At 32.1% G+C, this 18,222-nt stretch overlaps 1 protein-coding gene across 1 annotated transcript; it reads right to left on the reverse strand.

The window, feature by feature from the left end:
* Positions 1–14,653: 14,653 nt before the first annotated feature.
* LOC132730174 (uncharacterized) lies at positions 14,654–16,736 on the reverse strand. Its single transcript, XM_060716031.1, has 5 exons — positions 16,547–16,736; positions 16,307–16,364; positions 15,761–15,953; positions 15,366–15,455; positions 14,654–14,910 (listed from the first exon to the last, which is right to left on the reverse strand). The coding sequence occupies exons 1-5, from the start codon at positions 16,591–16,593 to the stop codon at positions 14,654–14,656; spliced, it is 645 nt and encodes a 214-aa protein (XP_060572014.1). The 5' UTR covers positions 16,594–16,736.
* Between the last annotated feature and the right edge of the window lie 1,486 nt (positions 16,737–18,222).

The raw sequence follows: 18,222 nt of genomic DNA on the forward strand, positions 1-18,222 counted from the left end.
TGATTTTCAAAGTTTTTTAATAATTGCAATGGCAATTTAGGCAGATTAACCATATAATGTTTGAATATTTTACCGTCATCTACTTCGATGTTCGGTGCTTATTGGGCGTGGAAAATCTGAGCGCCTGGTCATGTTACTATTTGTAATTTCATTCAAATAATGATGCAGTTAGATATTGTGAGAATTCGAGAATATTTTTTTTATAACATATTTACCTGAGCTTTTGCCTCTGCTTGCGTCTGCATATAGATCCTGCGTATCAATATTAAACAACCGAGACCACATCAGCACATTCGATAGGAAATGGTTCAAAAATATGTTTCTTGTAAAAGTCATCCTCAATATTCATTATGTCAAACACAACCTGATCTCATGATGACTAATGATGTAAAAATACACAAAAACGCAATGCTTTGATTGACAGGCCAAAACCCTCCGACCATGTGTTGGCCTGTCAATCTATCCTTGTTTAGGCGGGACTCGTATTACATCAACCGCTGTACTACGGAATACTGTTAGGGCCATCGTGGTTATACGTTAAAATACAGAGGGCGACAATGCGATAGTGCGACAGTGCGATGACGACAATGCGACAGTGCGATGACGAGAGTGCGACAATGCGATGGCGACAGTGCGACAATGCGATGACGACAGTACGACAGTGCGACAGTGCGATGATGACAATGCGACAGTGCGATGACGAGAATGCGACAGTGCGATGACGACAATGCGACAGTGCCATGGCAACAATGCGATAACGCGATAGTACGATGACGACAGACCGATAGTGTTATCGCACTGTCGCCATCGCACTGTCGCATTGTCGTCATCGCACTGTTACATTGTCGTATGTCGTCATCGCATTGTCGCACTGTCGCCATCGCCCTGTCGCACTGTCGTCATCGCGTTATGGCATTGTCGACTGTAGCCTTCTGGTGGACGGTTCTAAACTGCTGGCAAATAAACTGACGGTATAGAAAATGGGAAACATTTACTTTTGTCAATAAATCTTTTTCTTCTTGTTTTTTTCTTTTTCTTTTTTTTGTTTCTTTCTTTTCTGAATACTTTGTTTAATTAAAATTATTAATTAATAATAAGAAACATTTTATATATAAATACTGAAAGAGTTATACATAGACGGAAAATGTTATAAATTGTGTGAAACTTTAATATACAATGTAATTGAAATATTTCAGATGAAAATGATCTTATGTTGACATTAAAAAGATTTTTAAAAAATCATTGTTTATTACTTGTATAAAAAAGACAAACACTTCAAATTGACAATTCCATTGAATTTGTCATCAGTGGTTTTATTATTGTGTAAGATGTATAATTTGCTTATAATGAATTTTTATTGTATAACTAACATTGTAAATAAAGATACAAGTAATTAGAAATTTACGTCAACACATAATTTTTTCTAAATATCTAACATAAGTGGTCAACAATTTTCACTTTAAGATTAACTTAAAAGCATGTCCTACTACAATGTATAAGTTGAATTTGTCAGCATATTGTACATGTATTTAATCCGGAAAAAATCTTAATGTTTATTTTTGTTGTTTTTTGTTGTTGTTGTTTTTAGGGGAACATGCAAATTTCGAATTACCAACTACCTGCCTGTAGGTAGTTGGCGATTAAGAATAACCGACTACCAGCTATGGCTCAGTAAACATTTGTGCCAAGTTTGATCAGTATTAAAGCTTTTTTTTCTAGTTTCATAGTTGATTGATTGATTGATTGATTGGGTTTTACGTCACATCGACACATTATAGGTCATATGGCGACGTTCCAGCTTTACTGGTGAAGGGAGACCTCAGGTGCCCCTCCGTGCAATATTTTAGGCACAAACGGGTACCTGAGTAGAACTACCGACATTATAGTTTCATTGCAATTTGAACTTGTGTAACAGGGGTGGGGGATGAGGGTTCAATGAAAACAGCCATTTTTTCACAAAATGCTTATGCGGGAATGTGTTAACTGGTCAGCAGATTCTAATATACATGTATACCTAAAGCACCGTACGTTAAGTCTGCTGACCGTATAGTATAAGAAGAAAATATGGCATAAACCATTAACCAATTTTTACTAACATTGCAAAATAAATTAAAACTTCACTGTAAATATCATTTTCCTCTGTTCATAAGCAGTTTGAGCTAAAATCACTTTGGCTATATATCAAACAAGTGGAAACAGAAATCTAGTATATCATTTATATTTCTTTTTTTATTTAATCATATTTATTTAGGCCTACTATCTCTAAGAAATATTTAAGTGCTATGTTCACCAAGCACCAAAAATGGCTCGATCTTAGATATTGATAAAAATCTTAAGAAGCGTCAATTTGATAGGTAGCTGGTAGTTGGATATTCGAATAACCTTCTACCTACTAGCTGGTAATTGGTAATTCGAATTTTGCATGTTTCCCTTAAAAAAAAAAACAACAACTGTTACAAAAAAAAATAAACAGTAAGAATTTTTCCGGATTAAATATCATGGATAGATGTGTTTTTCAACATTGAAACACATTGTCTCACTATGTCCACCAGCGGAATCAGTTGGCTATAGTACAATATGCTGACCAGTTCAACTTATACATTGTAGTAGGATCTGCTGTTAAGTTAATCTTAAAGTGAAAATTGTTGACCACTTATGTTAGATATATAGAAAAAATATGTGTTGACGTAAATTTCTAATTACATGTATCTTTATTTACAATGTTAGTAATATAATAAATTATACATCTTACAAAACAATAAAACCACTGATGACGATCTATGAATATATTTTGTTTGTCTTTTTTATACAAGTAATAAACAATGATTTGTTTTGCATCTTTTAAATGTCAACATAAGATCATTTTCATCTGAAATATTTCTATTGCATTGTATATTAAAGTTTCACACAATTTATTACTTTTTCCGTCTATGTATTACTCTTTCAGTATTAATTATTATTAATTTATGATTTCATTTCAACATTATAAGTATACAGGAAAAAAAACAAATAAACAATAAAAAGAAAAAACAAGAAAAAATATATTGACAAAAGTATAAAATCATCCCATATTTTATACCGTCAGCTTATTCGCCAGCAGTTTAGAACCGTCCACCAGTAGGCGAGAGTCGACAATGCAATAACGCGATGACGACAGTGCGACAGGGCGATGGCGACAGTGCGACAATGCGATGACGACAGTACGACAATGCGACAGTGCGACAGTGAGATGACGAGAATGCGACAGTGCGATGGCGACAGTGCGATAACACTATCGCTCTGTCGTCATCGTACTATCGCGTTATCGCATTGTCGCCATGGCACTGTCGCATTGTCGTCATCGCACTGTCGCATTGTCTTCATAGCACTGTCGCACTTTCGCATTGTCGCCCTCTGTATTTTAACGTATATTTAACGGTATTCCGTACTGTACCGATACTTCGTACGTGACTTATTCCACAAAGGTCAAACGGTTAGCCAGTTATAGTATTTATATATTTAAAAAAAATAGAACTTATTGCTGCGCTCCGCTACGCTACGCTTGCAATAAATCCCATATTTTTTTTAAAATATGAACTAAAACTTTTACTAAGCTATACAGTTAACGAGGCTTGCTGAGTTACCGCAAATGGGCGGGTGACCGAGGGTCAGATATTCCGATCCGAACCGAAACAATATGTCAGATACTTTTTCTTGCATACTCTACCATATTCCATTATATTTTAAATTCTTTATCTTTATTTTCAATGAAAATTTATATCATTACAGCCGTAACTACTTTCTTACAACAGCGTATGAATTACAACTTCATTCATTACGGTAAAATGACGTCATCCTAAACGTGCCATTGTACAGCACGCGACTCATCTGGAACCCCCAAGCCAGATGAAATTTCCGGCACAAGTAAACTCGCGGAAACGCCAGTCTGATGTGCAAGAAAGCTTCTTTCGGCTAAATTGAATATAACGATAAGTATAGCTTCAGTCGGACAGTTAAAATAACAGTGAAATAAAGCTTCATTCGGCAAGTTGAATTTATTAATAATATCTGTCATATATTGCGGTTCGGACCGGAATATCCGTCCCGAGAGGACCCACCCATTGGGCGGTCACGAGGCTTGCCGAGTTACCGCCCACGGGCGGGTTCCCGAGGGACGGATATTCCGATCCGAACCGCAGACATGTCAGATATTTAGATATTTTTTTCTTGCTTATTCTGCCATATTATTTCATATCTAAAATGGTTTACCTCAATATGATATATGTTCATGGAAATCAAAGTCATTTCAGCCATAACTATTTTCTTACAGTAGCGTATGAACTTACAACTTAAATAACAACGGCGAAATTACGGCATCCTAAGCACATATTTTCCTTTTAAAATGACGTCATTCCAACGCAGTTCATTGGTAAAGTGTGTTAAATGACGTTGTTGTATGGCACGTGACTCATCTGGCACCCCCATGCCAGATGAAATTTCCGACATGGGTAAAACTCATGGAAACGCCAGTCTGATATGCAAGAAAAGTATGTATAGCTTCTGTCTGCAAGTGGGAAATAACATTTTATATTGCTTCTTTCGGCAAGTGGGATATAACGATATGCACAGCTTCTGTCATTTGGATAATTACAGTATGTAAGCAATGGGAATACAACTGTATATATAATAGTCGTGTAATTTACTTGGATAAGACGGTATGTAAAGCTTCTGTCGGCAAGTTAAGATAATATTGTAGTGCAAAAATTGTAGTGTAAAAAGGTCTATATCCCCTGTACTTTTGTCAATTTGTTATATCATATATATTATGTACATGTCCTATATAATTTTCCTATTCACTTTCCCATATTTTTCTCATTTTCATTCATCCTATTCATTCATTGCAACATCGAACACTTAATGTCATTCTATAATTCTTAACGACTAATTTCTTCTTGGCAGGCCTCCTAAAATTTACTTACCCGGATTGGAAAGCACGCATGCGCACTTTGAATAAACCTCCATTGGTTTGAATACAAAAATTATTTTCTGCCGATTGATACAAATTGCATTTTTAATATAATACTCTGTATAAGTATGCTTATTTATAGTAATATTTTGTTGTGTTTTTTTTTCTATTTAGGTTTTTTTTATATATTATATTTCTCTAAAGGAAATTTATGTATTTTTTTATCCAAAAACATTACTTGGCTTTTGCCTTATTTGTTTAATTAAAACCATTGAAAATACGCATATTTGACATGTACTTTTTTCGCCATGTTAACATTACGTAACTTATATTAGGTCAAGTCATTTGTTTTTCTTTTTGATTAATTATCGTGTTGAAGGCGTATTCCGAAACGTTGATAAATAACAATTAATCAAAATTCACGTATTATAATTGTTGATTTTTCTATCATAAATCCTCAAGTATTTATAAAAGTAATTGCCTACCGACTATATATATGTTGTTGTAAGAAACTGGGTTCACTTACCGAGACATGACAGGTTAGTTTAGAAATACATACATCTTTAAGTGTAACATTTTCAAGATTAATGTTTCACGGTACGTTTAATTATTACGTTAATGTTATGCAGACTATGCTAACATTTCTTTACTATTTTCCATGGAAAACTAAGAACAAACATAAATTAAGCAAGTTAACAAGTTTTATTTTGTCTAAGTATATTTTTTTAAGATTTTTTTTTTGTTAAGAAAATGTTCTCAAAATGATATCAAAGATATTTACTTTTTAATCGGAGTACTTAAATTATACATTTTTTGTTTTAGATCGGTTGTGAAAGAAGCTTTAAGCTTATAGACACTCTTCCGAATTCGTTCCTGGAACCAACCAGTACTTGGCAATGAGTGTAAAGTTTCTTGCTCAAGGAAACAACGACTCGCCCCTGACGGGGTTTGAACCCATGCGGCTAGCGATCAAAAGGTTACTAGTTTACCACTCGACCAAGCCGCAACTTAACAAGTACTTGGAGTTCTTGTTCTCTATTAAATTTTAAAACAAGTTGAAAGGTGGATAATCCTGAAAAACGTCTTTTTATTATGTCTCTTGATTTTCTCTAAAATACCGTTGAAACGTAGTCATTTCAAACTTGTGTGAAATATTTGTTTACTATTAAGGGCAGACAATCTGATAAGCATGTTTGCAGAGCTATGTTCCCTATTCTATTTTGCTTTTACTTTACTTTATTTCATGCTTTCAAACGTTTACTGTAATATATCAGATAATTATATTCTGATAATCACTAGATCTAGTGAAATTTATAAAATATAATTTTCAATGTAGCCAGACTATATTTCTATTTCTTGAATATCATACAGCTAGGGTTATCTACCGTTACGGCGGTACTAGAAAAACCTGTCTTACAGTCAGTGGCGTAGCTTCCTATAGGCACTGTAGGCATGTGCCTACACTTTTTCCTCAAAAATGAAAAATTAAATTATTACAAAAATGCGATAAAAATTTAAGGGTAAGGGCGGTAGATGTGTAGGTCCTAATATTAGAACATTACATGCCACCAATCGAGTTTTATACTCTTTATATCGAGTTTTATTTCATAACTAAAGTGTTGCCGTGCTATAAAGTTGTTCTGTGGTAAAATCAGAGACGGATGAAGTTTTTGACAATATAAAAGTTTTTGAGCGCTTCGATTCAAAATATATATATTACAAGTATGCACGACAATGATTGGCCATATCCAGATATCGGTAGTGCTAGCTTTATATAACTGATGAGGAAGCTAAGCGATATTTTTCGAATGAAGCCTAGACATCTTGACTTTTATATTCTCTTCCCTTCTTAAGGTATTCATGATTTAATTAGTTGTACATTATTCTGTTCAAACTGCATCTCCGTCAAATCTTGAGCACAAGTCGATTTGAAGTAAACGTGAAACATAATCTGTGTTATTACATAATATTTTTAAAATTTATTTTAATTATATATAATAGATATATATATATACAAGTAATGTTTTCGAATACACATTAAAATATTCATTAATTAGCATACTTGTGGAGAGTTTGCTTATAAAGCTGGCGATTTAATTCTCTTTTTTAATTTATACTTTAATGAAACTTTATTCATTAAATTGCACACAAAGTAACATTTACAAACATTTCACAACAATGTAATTCAGATTGGAAACAATACCTCTCCAGCAAAATAAAGGTACAAAATGTTGCGGATAGATGTAAGCTCTTTAAATGTACAGCGAAAAAATAAGAAAATAATTGATTGTTGAATTATCACTATAGAGAGACTTAGGGAACTTATGGAGAAATATTAGAAGAAAGAAAGAATGTAAGGAAAAACATGATTGAAAATATCCGATTTTTTAGTTTTTAAAATAAACATGTACATGTAAATGAATATGACCGTTCTGACATGCCAAGTTCATTCGCACTGATAATAATTCTTACAATTGTGAAATAGATTTCTGAACATTCTGACACTACTTCGCGCGAAATAATTCATTGAAATTACAAAAATGTTTGATAATAAAAGTTCTTCGGAATTCTTTTTCTCACATTACTGTAGGTAACGTACTGGAGTTGTAAGTTTGCTTTGTCTTTACTTTCTTTATATGCTCGACTTCACGTAAACAGTCTATTCTATGTTCTATGTATATGTTTCACTAAGGATTTCATTCATAAAATTATGGGAACATAAAATCTTACTGAGAAAATGTATTCGATACTGTTCGTGTGACATTAGATATTTCATCATCAATTGGTATTTAAATACCGATTGTCATGTGTAAAGGGGTGAATTTAGTTATGGCGTTCGATCTTGTTGATCTTTGTTTTCATTATTTTCTAATTATATGTTTAGACAACCTTATTTTGAATTTGAAATTTTAATGATTGCTTAAAAATTTGCAAAAAAAATGTTCTTTTTAAATGTATAGTTTTGGATTCATATATTATTACCCAAAACTATATACGGCAAAAAAAAACACTTTTTGCCAAAATGTCATTGAGTTAGTGATATAAGTATGGTCATCTTTAAATTGATGGAAAAAAATGTAACCAAAACTCAGCAAAATTATAAATACTCTTCCTTCAGAACATGCCTTAACATACCCCAGAATGCAGCTACGGCAATGTAGATTTTCAAAATTTTCCGGGGGAGCCCCCGAACCCCCCTAACACAAGTGCCTACACATTAGTTTCTTTCAAGCTACCCCCCGCTTTAAATGACGTCATTGCCGCGCGCTTTTTATGAATGAATAGCGTTTAAGGGACGACGTCATTTTACCGTTATGAATGAAGTTTGTAAGTTTATACGCTACTACATGTATAGGAAAAAAGTATGTAATGAAAATATCAGTTTTCATAATTTCTGTTCCGAAAATAAATGACATTTAATATGCAAGAAAAAGAATCAAACACTGGTCGTCGGTACAGACGGGAATGTCTAGCTCTCAAGTAACTGTTTAGCGGAAGCTCGGCAAAGCCTCGTTACCGCCGTAAACAGAAAACTGTTGTCCTCGAGCTAGATATTCCGCAAACTCCTCACAGTGATTACCTCCCTTGGCATAATTGTAATATCTGTACTGATAAGGGGAGATCACTGCTTATGGGATTAGATATTCCGGTCTGTACCGGCAGCCGGTGTAAGTCTAACTAGGGAAAATAATATTATAACTTAATGGAATAATAAGCAATAATAAATGCCGTCATACGTAAATATTGCTTCTTTAAGAAAGAAAGTCGATTTCATCTTAGAATCTATATCATGTTAAAAAATTAGAGAAATTTAACAGAACTATATTTCAAAATTGATGATGTGACGTCATGATGTGGTAACGTCATATAGGAGAATGTGAAACGTTACTCGGCAGTAGAAAAAACTTAAAATCACTTATGGTCTCAACTCAGTACGGAATTAGACCGAACCCGTTGTAGTCTAGAAACTTTAAGTAGTTATTTAAAATTTTGAAGTGGCCCAATTTAAGTCATCTCTAATTAGATTGGTCATAATTAAAGTGTATTTATTGCATGTGTGTAGTTTTTGTGTGTTATATGATGAGTTTAAATGTATTCCCAAGGAACTCATTTGTTGGCGGAAGAATTAAAGATGTACCACCCAACAGCAGTCAGGAGTTTTTAAAGTGGTGAATTTAAACTGTGTTACAACAGAATGAAGATTTCTGAAAAAAGTAGATGGCTAACCTATTATATGTTGGGCCTCATTTGACTTAGATAGTGTTGATGTTTAAAGTTGAAGACAGTATATAATTCATCGAGAACAGTGGAATCCAGAATTAAGCCTCAAATGTGACTGATTTACTATAGAACAAAGAATACGTAAATTCACCAGGCCGACACCTTATAAAGCATGAAATAAAAAGATAAAAATAATATTTGTTTTAGAAATAAGATTGATCAATATTTCATTTGTGGACATTAGCTATTAAAATTTTACTCGTGTCAACGCCACTAGTGAAAATATCGGTGTTCATCTGGTGTTCACTCAGTGAAATATATTTCAATCTTACATGCAAAACAATTAAATATCCTCTATCACTGAGAAAAATAAAGCACGCTGTTGGTTTTTTTTTGTTGTTGTTGATTTTTTTATCTCTATTATTGTTAATCAGTGACGTAAAACATTTTTAGTGTTGGAAGTTTATAATGGTTATTTTCAAACAGTTGTTGTTAACGTTATCGAGTAGTGTGTACCTTAAATTTTGGAAGATCTTGAACAGCAACGTTGAAAGTCGAGTCGCCTCTTAATGTCGCATCTGAATTTAAATGTTGCAAGGTTGACACTAAATGTCGCAATAACGCTAAATGACGCTATATAAACCTAAGGTTACACATCGCACTTTCACAAACTGGACTGAACGTAAGACACCTCTAATGGACATTATAAGGAACTGTAAATTTGACAACATAGGACAGTAATATGTCTTAAAGGATTCCACTATCCAACGTTTAAGTTTACTGTTTATGAGTTATGACTAAAACTTTGCTTTTAGAAGGGCTCTTTTTCAGAAATAAGGAAACTCTAAAATAATCTGTAACGTATAATCATTATGAAAGATATTTTCCTATTGATCATTATTAAGAAACAAATAATATTTTAGCATTCAGATAACAAATCACACAAACAAAATGATTGTTTGTACAATATGTTTGAAATATGTATAAAAATGTTTCCATGCGCCACCCACTTTAAACTTTTAAAAAGTCTAAATATACCTAAAATTTACAACAATGAGGGTCTGTCTAAATTTTCTTGAATATATTTTGGTTGATCTTCCAAAATATAAAATACTTTATTTATTTTTTATTTTATTATACTTTGAAAATATCAGGTACCATAATTGCTATTAAATTTTGCATTATTTAACCAATAAATACAGGTCTACAATAATAATATATTAAAAAATCAAACGATTTTCCTTTCCAAAGGGGATCTGAGAGATACATGAATAATGTTAAAAAAATAAAAATAAGGAAAAAATGCCCCTTCTGGGGTTTAAACTCATGTCTCACAGTTTTAGTGCAATCAATGGACAGTACTTAGATCTAATTCTAGCCAATTTGAATAATCTTCAAGGCGGAGGTTATGCATAAGGGAAATCTTACCTTAATGTCGCAAAATCAACGCTAAATATCGCAATTAGTTTTATTATACACTTCACTGTCCAGGAAACGTTATTTAAAGTACTTACAAAATAGTATGACCACTAAGATGTCTGTTTCAAACTTTGTAATGTGTTCTATCAACGTAAAATATCGCATCGCCTCTAAATTTCAAAGGATGGCTATAAATGTCACAATCGCCTTGATGGTAAATATTGAACTTTGAGCGCTGAATGCCACACACAAAAAATCAGGACCGTTAAATGTTGCAATGTTAACGCTAAATGTCTGTTTTTTTATAAATATTACTCTCCTGTAAAAATTAAAGTACTCCCAAAAATCACTCTTGTGACGTCATGCTATCATTATTATGATAAGCTACACGTCACCGTGCTATATAGTCTGTCAAATCAAATTTGAACATTCCATTTTTTATTTAATTTAATAGTAAAATCATTTAAATAATGTCATCTTAACACTGACGTCAATATCTCTATGCATGTTTTCATTTCTTTCATAAAGTCAGTAATATGGTCAAAAAGTTAAAATTTATATTTTTTCCCGTTGACTTACATTTCAAAATGGCGGCGCCCATATAGACGTCATTAAGGGTTCGTCTCACAATTAGCGTGAAATGTACTCGGTAATTATAAAAAAAATATAATTCTTATTTAATTACTGATCAATAGCTAAAAATTTAATATTATCATTAAAATGAAAAATGACAACAAAGTTGGTGTCAAAAAGGCAATTGTACTAGCAGACCATTATTTAAAATAATCAAAATCATTTGTTCAAAGTGAAAATATCAGTAAGCTTTATAAATTCTACGCAAAGATTTAATTAAGGTAGTACACCCCTAATGGGCACTATTCCAAACATAAATAAACTTATTATTTTCCAAAAGTACATCATCTATCTCATCTGTTTACAAATTTTTAAGGAATTTCACCACCCAAAAAATTTTTTTTTATGTTTCTTTGACACACCCCTTTTTCTGAAAACGCAAATTTTGCTTACCCCACCCACCAAAGGTAAACCGAAAATAACAGATCTTGACTATACATCAAAATAGTCAAATTTGATATCAAAATGTAATGTATACATTGGAGAATTACAACAAGAATATAAATATAAAAATTATTCCATGAGAATTCAAAATTAATGTTTTTCATTTTTAGATCAAACATAAAATTGTTTAAATTTAGCCCAAGTTGCTATGCAACAGACATAAAACTCTACAATTTTGCACAAAAATACTGTTGGGGCATCACTTTTGGATATTTAAATTTTATAAGTATACTATTCTCCACATTTTGTTTAAATATGGGAATGTTTTACCGTCTAGATATTTTGTAAGAACATTTTCAATTTAAGTAGTGTCCAAAACTGAGGACTAATTTTCTTGAAGAAGTTAAGCATTTTCACCACCAAAGTGTAAGATGTTCCATATTCTTAAATTAAATTATGTGGAATTATTTAAAATTCAATAAAGGATGTTAATAAAAACTAAACGTATGATTTGTTTTTCTTGTATTCATACATACATACATACATACATACATACATACATACATACATACATACATACATACATACATACATACATACATACATACATACATACATACATACATACATACATACATATATACATACATACATACATACATACATACATACATAGTATGAACACTTTCAACCAGCTATTACATGTATATTGAATCATGAACCAAACTGAAAATAACAATATCACATTATTCAAATTAATCAGCTTGAATTGCACATGAATGAAAAAAAAAATTTTTGTTTGTAAAAATAGATTACCACTGAAATAATAAAGATGTTCATTTTAAGATTTTTTAATTTTCACTTTTTAAGTCTCCAAAGTATGTTGAACGATATCTAAGTTTTTACCAAGTACATATATTGGTTAAAGATTGGAATTTTGAAAAAAAAAAATTCAGGCATAACCAACACCCATATGCATGTTTGTAACTTTTATTTTTTGCCATGACTATTCTAAAACTTTCAGGAATGTTAATAGTTAGAATAAAAATAAATCAAACATGCACAAACTCATGCATTTCTGACAAAAAATCATCAAAAATGGAAACTTTTTATTTAATTTTTTATGGCAAGTACAAAAGCACGTAAACTACAATTTGTCTGAAAATTTGATATTACATTGTATTAAATATTTAAGGAAGGAAATAATAAACGAGCTACAATGTCTTCTTTTAATATGTATATAAAACTTTACGTAATTTTACCCATGAAATATGGTGCTATATCAAATACATTTCATATTTTTCAAAAATAAATATGAATATAAATATGAAAAAGTGGGTGGAGTCAGAAAACTCATTTTTTAAGTAACTATCAACCGCCATTTGGTTTAAAAAATCTGATAAATACAAAAACAACTTTTTGTTGAATTTTGTTTTGAAAACTAGATCTATCTAGAATGATAAACTTAGAACATTTATCCGAATACCAATATCTTTAATTCAGTCATTATCGCAGTACAGACGTTTAAAGATTTGTTTACGTGATGTCAAAATGTAGCACTAAATATGATGTTGCAAAACAAGACAATAATTATATTTACTGCGCGCTGGTACAATTTGCCAGTTGCGGTAAGCAAGCAAGGGGGTTTGTAACCATTTTTCTTTGATAATGAAAATTAAATTAAAAGGTTATTTTTTTTCGTTTTTCTTGAAATATTGTGTATATTTTCACTCAACATGATAAAATGCTACATATTTTCACTCGCCGTCACCGCTCATGAAAATATGTGGCATTTTATCATGTTTCGTGAAAATATATTCCATATTTCACGAAAAAAACGAAAAAATATCCTCTTAATATTTTATGTCTGGCGCTAAAAAAATAAAGACATATTACTTTGTTAACATAATGTGTTAAGCAAAACTATATCAAGCTGTTCATAACAGTATTTTGTGCAATATAGGGAAATTACAGTTCACACCTAACAAACTCTAAAGAAATGTTTAACAAAGTTTTCAGTATATGGCAGTGATCAATGGATATAGCAATGTTAATTATATTTCCTTATGGTATGAAATTATGAGCTAAGTCCATTCACTCAAAATGATATTTATGATCCATTTACATTGTGTATGTATGAAAGTTTGAGCCGAGTCTGAACATCGAACAAATAGAGTATATATGTTTGTTTTGCATGTAAGATTGAAATATATTTCACTGAGTGCACACAGATGCAATATTTTCACAAGTGGCGTAGCAACAAATGAAAATAGAATAGCTGGTGTTCACGAATGAAATATATTTCAATCTTATATGTAAAACAAATAAATTTTCATTTTATTTCATGCTTTTAAGTAATTTCATCCGCAATCAGATATAGTTTGGCTACAGTGAAAATTATATTTTATAAATTTCACTAGTGCTTTACATTACAGATACATTATAGTAAAACACTGGAAAGCATGAAATAATTAGAGTTTGCTCAGAAAGTCAGTAAGTTTTGGCAAAAATGCATCCAAGCGTGACTTCACTCTAGTGACTCTTGGTTGACCTTCACTGTTCTTGGCTGTGAAAGTGTCTCTCAAGCTATCCTCACCAGCACGCTTATATATACTTGTTAAATGGCACAACCGCAACCCTGACCCAGCAATATTTTCTGCGGTTGGCCTTTTACATATCCCATTAAAAATTAGTGGTTCAAGGCTCTTCATGTTCAAGCCTTTCTGTTTATTACACAAAATACTGTTACGAACAGCTAATGGTGTGAAGCTGTAAGACAGAATATCTTTTGTAGGTAAGTTCAAAAATGTCAAAGAGTTGACCCGAGGCACAACATTCGCCCTAGCATTATGAAGCATTCATATGTAATACCAAAGTAAAGATTCTCACTAATCTTCTTCTTATGAACTGGTTTGGATACCGCTTTCTTGAATATGCTAAAGAGGTCAATCTTTCCCCTGTACAACAAACTGAAAATCTATTTTTTTTAATCCAAAAAATTATCCAGTGACAAAAATGAGGAAGGAAAAAGGTCCAAATCTTTCTACCAAATTATTTGGCCACAAAGGAACCATGAGAAAACTTCTCAAGCCAGACACAGAGATTTTGCAGAGCTGTTTGAATGGGAACAGCTTCAACAATGCTTCCATTTACTTTCATTGTATTATTGTCCGCCATGGAAATGCCTGTGATAGTCTGTGCCTCTGCTGTAATTGGTAATCTGGGTATAACATAGGAGTTGAACTTCTGACCAGACTGTATGTTTACTGCAGCTATTTGTGTAATATGTGGCATGATACCACCACCAACTGAAACATAACAGTTTTGTGTACTAATAAAGTTGTTTCTACTAAACTACAAAAATTGTCTTTTTAAAATCTATTAGGAAAAAAGATAATAAAAAAAAAATTGAGATAAAAAGAAATTTGCACAAAGTTAAAAAAAAATGCAATATGTTTAGACTGGAACTATTGCTAAGTAATTTCATTTACATATCATTTTCTGTATGACCTTATTATTTTTAGGTAAACAAATTTATAATAAGAGCACTGTATGCTGGAACAAATTAACAAGCATGTAATTCATGAATTCATAAGCTACTATAAAAAAAGTGCTAAATGAAACTCGGCAATAAACAAATACTTTACCAAAAAATATTTTTGTGGAAAGTGGAACTAAATGGTTTCGAGACAAAATATTGAAGCACTTTACTAAGGGTCATAAGTTTCTAGGTTTCAAGGAGAATATAGTTGTTGGGTTTGGCCAGACAGAAGTTTTTCAACTGGCTGCAAGTTGCCACGAGGAATAGGATCTGGCAGCTTTTCCACATCAACATTTACTTCGTGACCAATTCCTATAAAATGTAAACAATGGAAGATAAAATAAAGCCAAATAAACGTAACGAAAAATTCGGATATTTTGAATAGGTCAACTTTTTAAAGAACAAGAGCAGATAATACCGCTATGTCTTTGTCAGTGTTTGAATCGTCATTACTTTGAAAAACTGTACCAGTTATTTAGTTTATTACACATATTGTTACAGTACAAATACCTGCATGAAAATGGAAAGATAATGATACAATGATATTACCATGTAATTATTGAGAGAAACTTTTGGAAATATTCCATGTTTGTAGAAGTATGACCTAACTTACATACCTGACTGGTAGGACACACCCTCCAAGGCCTCATTAGCTCCTTGACATATAGCTCGTTCTTTCTTAAGAAATAGACGCCTCCGTTTTGTTGACGGTAATTTTGCTTTCTCCTGCTTGTATAATCTCCGCTTCATGCATTTGTCAGCATACTTTTTAGTATGTACTCCTGGTGACAAACCAGCTTTAGAATATCCCTATTAAAAAAGTAACTTCAAATTAACAAATAACTTTAGGCAATTCTGTTTGCCTATAAATGTTTCTTATTTTAAAACAAAATACCTACAGCAATACAGTTTACCACAATTTCAATTATATATATAAAATAAGCTTCATGTAACAATCTGAAGTTAAAATGACTAAACTTTGTATTGTGTTTATGTTCAATCATGTTTTCAATACTTATGATACACTTAATATTAAATCATGTTTCTTGAATATTTTATGCTAAGTACAGTTACAACTATAAAACATCCAATAGCGCACCAAGGATACCATTTCTGCCAGTAATATACATGTATATGTTGTAAATTCAACTGTGCAAACTTACCTTATGAATATTCACAGTTAGTAATATAGTTGTAAAATCTTCTAGGACTATGGAACAACTGAATTAAAGAACAAAACAAAAGAAAATATAAACAAATTCAAAATAAACAACAAACTGATCAATATCAATAACTTGTAACAATAAAAAAGAAATCCTATGAAATCAAGAATCTTTTCTCTTCAGTGTAAAACATTTACAATAAAAACTAATTTTAAACTGATCTGTATTAACAAAAATTACCTTAGATATGTAGGATCTACCCTCGTTGATGAAGGCTGCAGTCGCATGAATACGGTAGTCTAAGCTTTTGGTATTTCCATAATAGTGACATTTTGGGGCCCTAAGCGTGACCTCTTTGTTAGCATGTTCACATTGCTGTGAGGATCCAAGATCTGCATATTGATGGGCGTTGTGAATGAGTGGGTCAAAGATTTTTCCCTGCGGTCTGGAGACCGCAGGGTATTGGTACGCGTTTAACTTTTGAGGCATGGAGGAGCACGTGACCTGTTTTCGGTACATGGAGGAGCATGTGATCTGTAAACCGTACATATTGGTTAATTGACCTTTTTGAATACCTAGCTAAATACCGTGTGCCGGTACGTTACGGATTTACCTCTAGGGTCATAGTCCGAATTACACCTAATAAAGAACAAAAAACTATTACGTTGTATTTCTAATTTTCTATAATTATTTTACCGTTTAAGGTGGAAAAAACTTGAATGATGTGTTTGAAAATTTCAATGTTTCTTTAATATCTATCTCAAATTGTACAAACAATAAATTGTTTATACTGAAAATCTACAAAATTAAAATATTCGTAGTGGCATCTGCCATAATAAATAGAGGTATTTTCTGCGTAAACTTGTGTTTTTAAATTAATTTTCTTTGCTCGGAATTATTCATAAAATGGTAGGCATATTTAATCATTTTCTTAAAAAAGAAATAATTGTTTTATGTTCGGCCTTCTCCGGTCTTCAACGATCACCAGTTTTCAAAGACCTTCCTCTATATTGATCGATTATTGTCAACTATATTCCTGATACAAACGTTTATTTGTCCCCCCCAAACAATGTTGAAAATAGTTAAATGAAATATCTTTATATCTTTAAAAATGTTCCCCGCAGGAAACCATTTTACTTGTTTGTAGTTTGGCACGCAGTGCTTCATCCTGCAATGGGACTTTGTATGGTAGAATGTTCGTAATTTTCACCCTTTTTCATAAAGCCACAGAAACGTTCCTTGCAGTGAGAATGGTCCCCAAACGGATGGGGCACTAAAGCTTTCAGGTTTTCCTGTAAATATTCAGCATTACCTTGATTTTTTGCAAAGGCATACTTTAAACACTTTTCAATATGAACTATAACGTTTTTACTCAGTTTAACACTTTTGTCAGAACGTAATGCATACAGACTCTTTCCAACATTCTTAACAACATGATTTTTATCAAATCGTTTCTTCATATTAACATTCAAATCATTTTTGAGTCTGGCTATAAGTGTGTTATCACCATCTCCCTCCAAAATCTCTACAGGTGTCCTTTGCTCATGTAGTTCTTTAACCCCTTTAACTCCACAAACACTTTCCATTAACCTGGCGCTTCCAGTATGATTTCTGACACAACAGTGTTTCCGTACTTTCAGTAATGGCCTGTTACCAATTACAAACTCCACAGGCTCTGTGACCAACAACTGTCTTAACAACTTGTTTACCATAAGAGGACTTGCTCATAAAGAATGTGTGAGCTGAAATCAGAAGTAAAAAAATAACACTCAATGAATGGCTCACCAAACGTTTTTGCATCCAGTATTTGGACTTTGTGCAAAACTTCTGACTATGACAGGATTTCTTAAATAAATTGCTCATCAATATTTTGTGCTATTAACTGGTTTAATGCTCATCATGGTTAAAGGCCCATT

This window comes from Ruditapes philippinarum, unplaced genomic scaffold (genome assembly GCF_026571515.1).
Source record: "Ruditapes philippinarum isolate M1 unplaced genomic scaffold, ASM2657151v2 ctg3916_1_1_1_1, whole genome shotgun sequence".
NCBI lineage: Eukaryota > Metazoa > Mollusca > Bivalvia > Venerida > Veneridae > Ruditapes > Ruditapes philippinarum.

Excerpts from the sequence above, each read along its gene's own strand:
- LOC132730174 (XM_060716031.1), bottom strand. The coding sequence starts at position 16,593 with ATGCGACTGCAGCCTTCATCAACGAGGGTAGATCCTACATATCTAAG. Across the intron at positions 15,954-16,306 it reads TAACTGTGAATATTCATAAG|GGATATTCTAAAGCTGGTTT; the intron begins GTAAGTTTGCAC and ends CTTTTTTAATAG. Across the intron at positions 14,911-15,365 it reads AGTTGAAAAACTTCTGTCTG|TTGGTGGTGGTATCATGCCA; the intron begins GCCAAACCCAAC and ends GTTATGTTTCAG.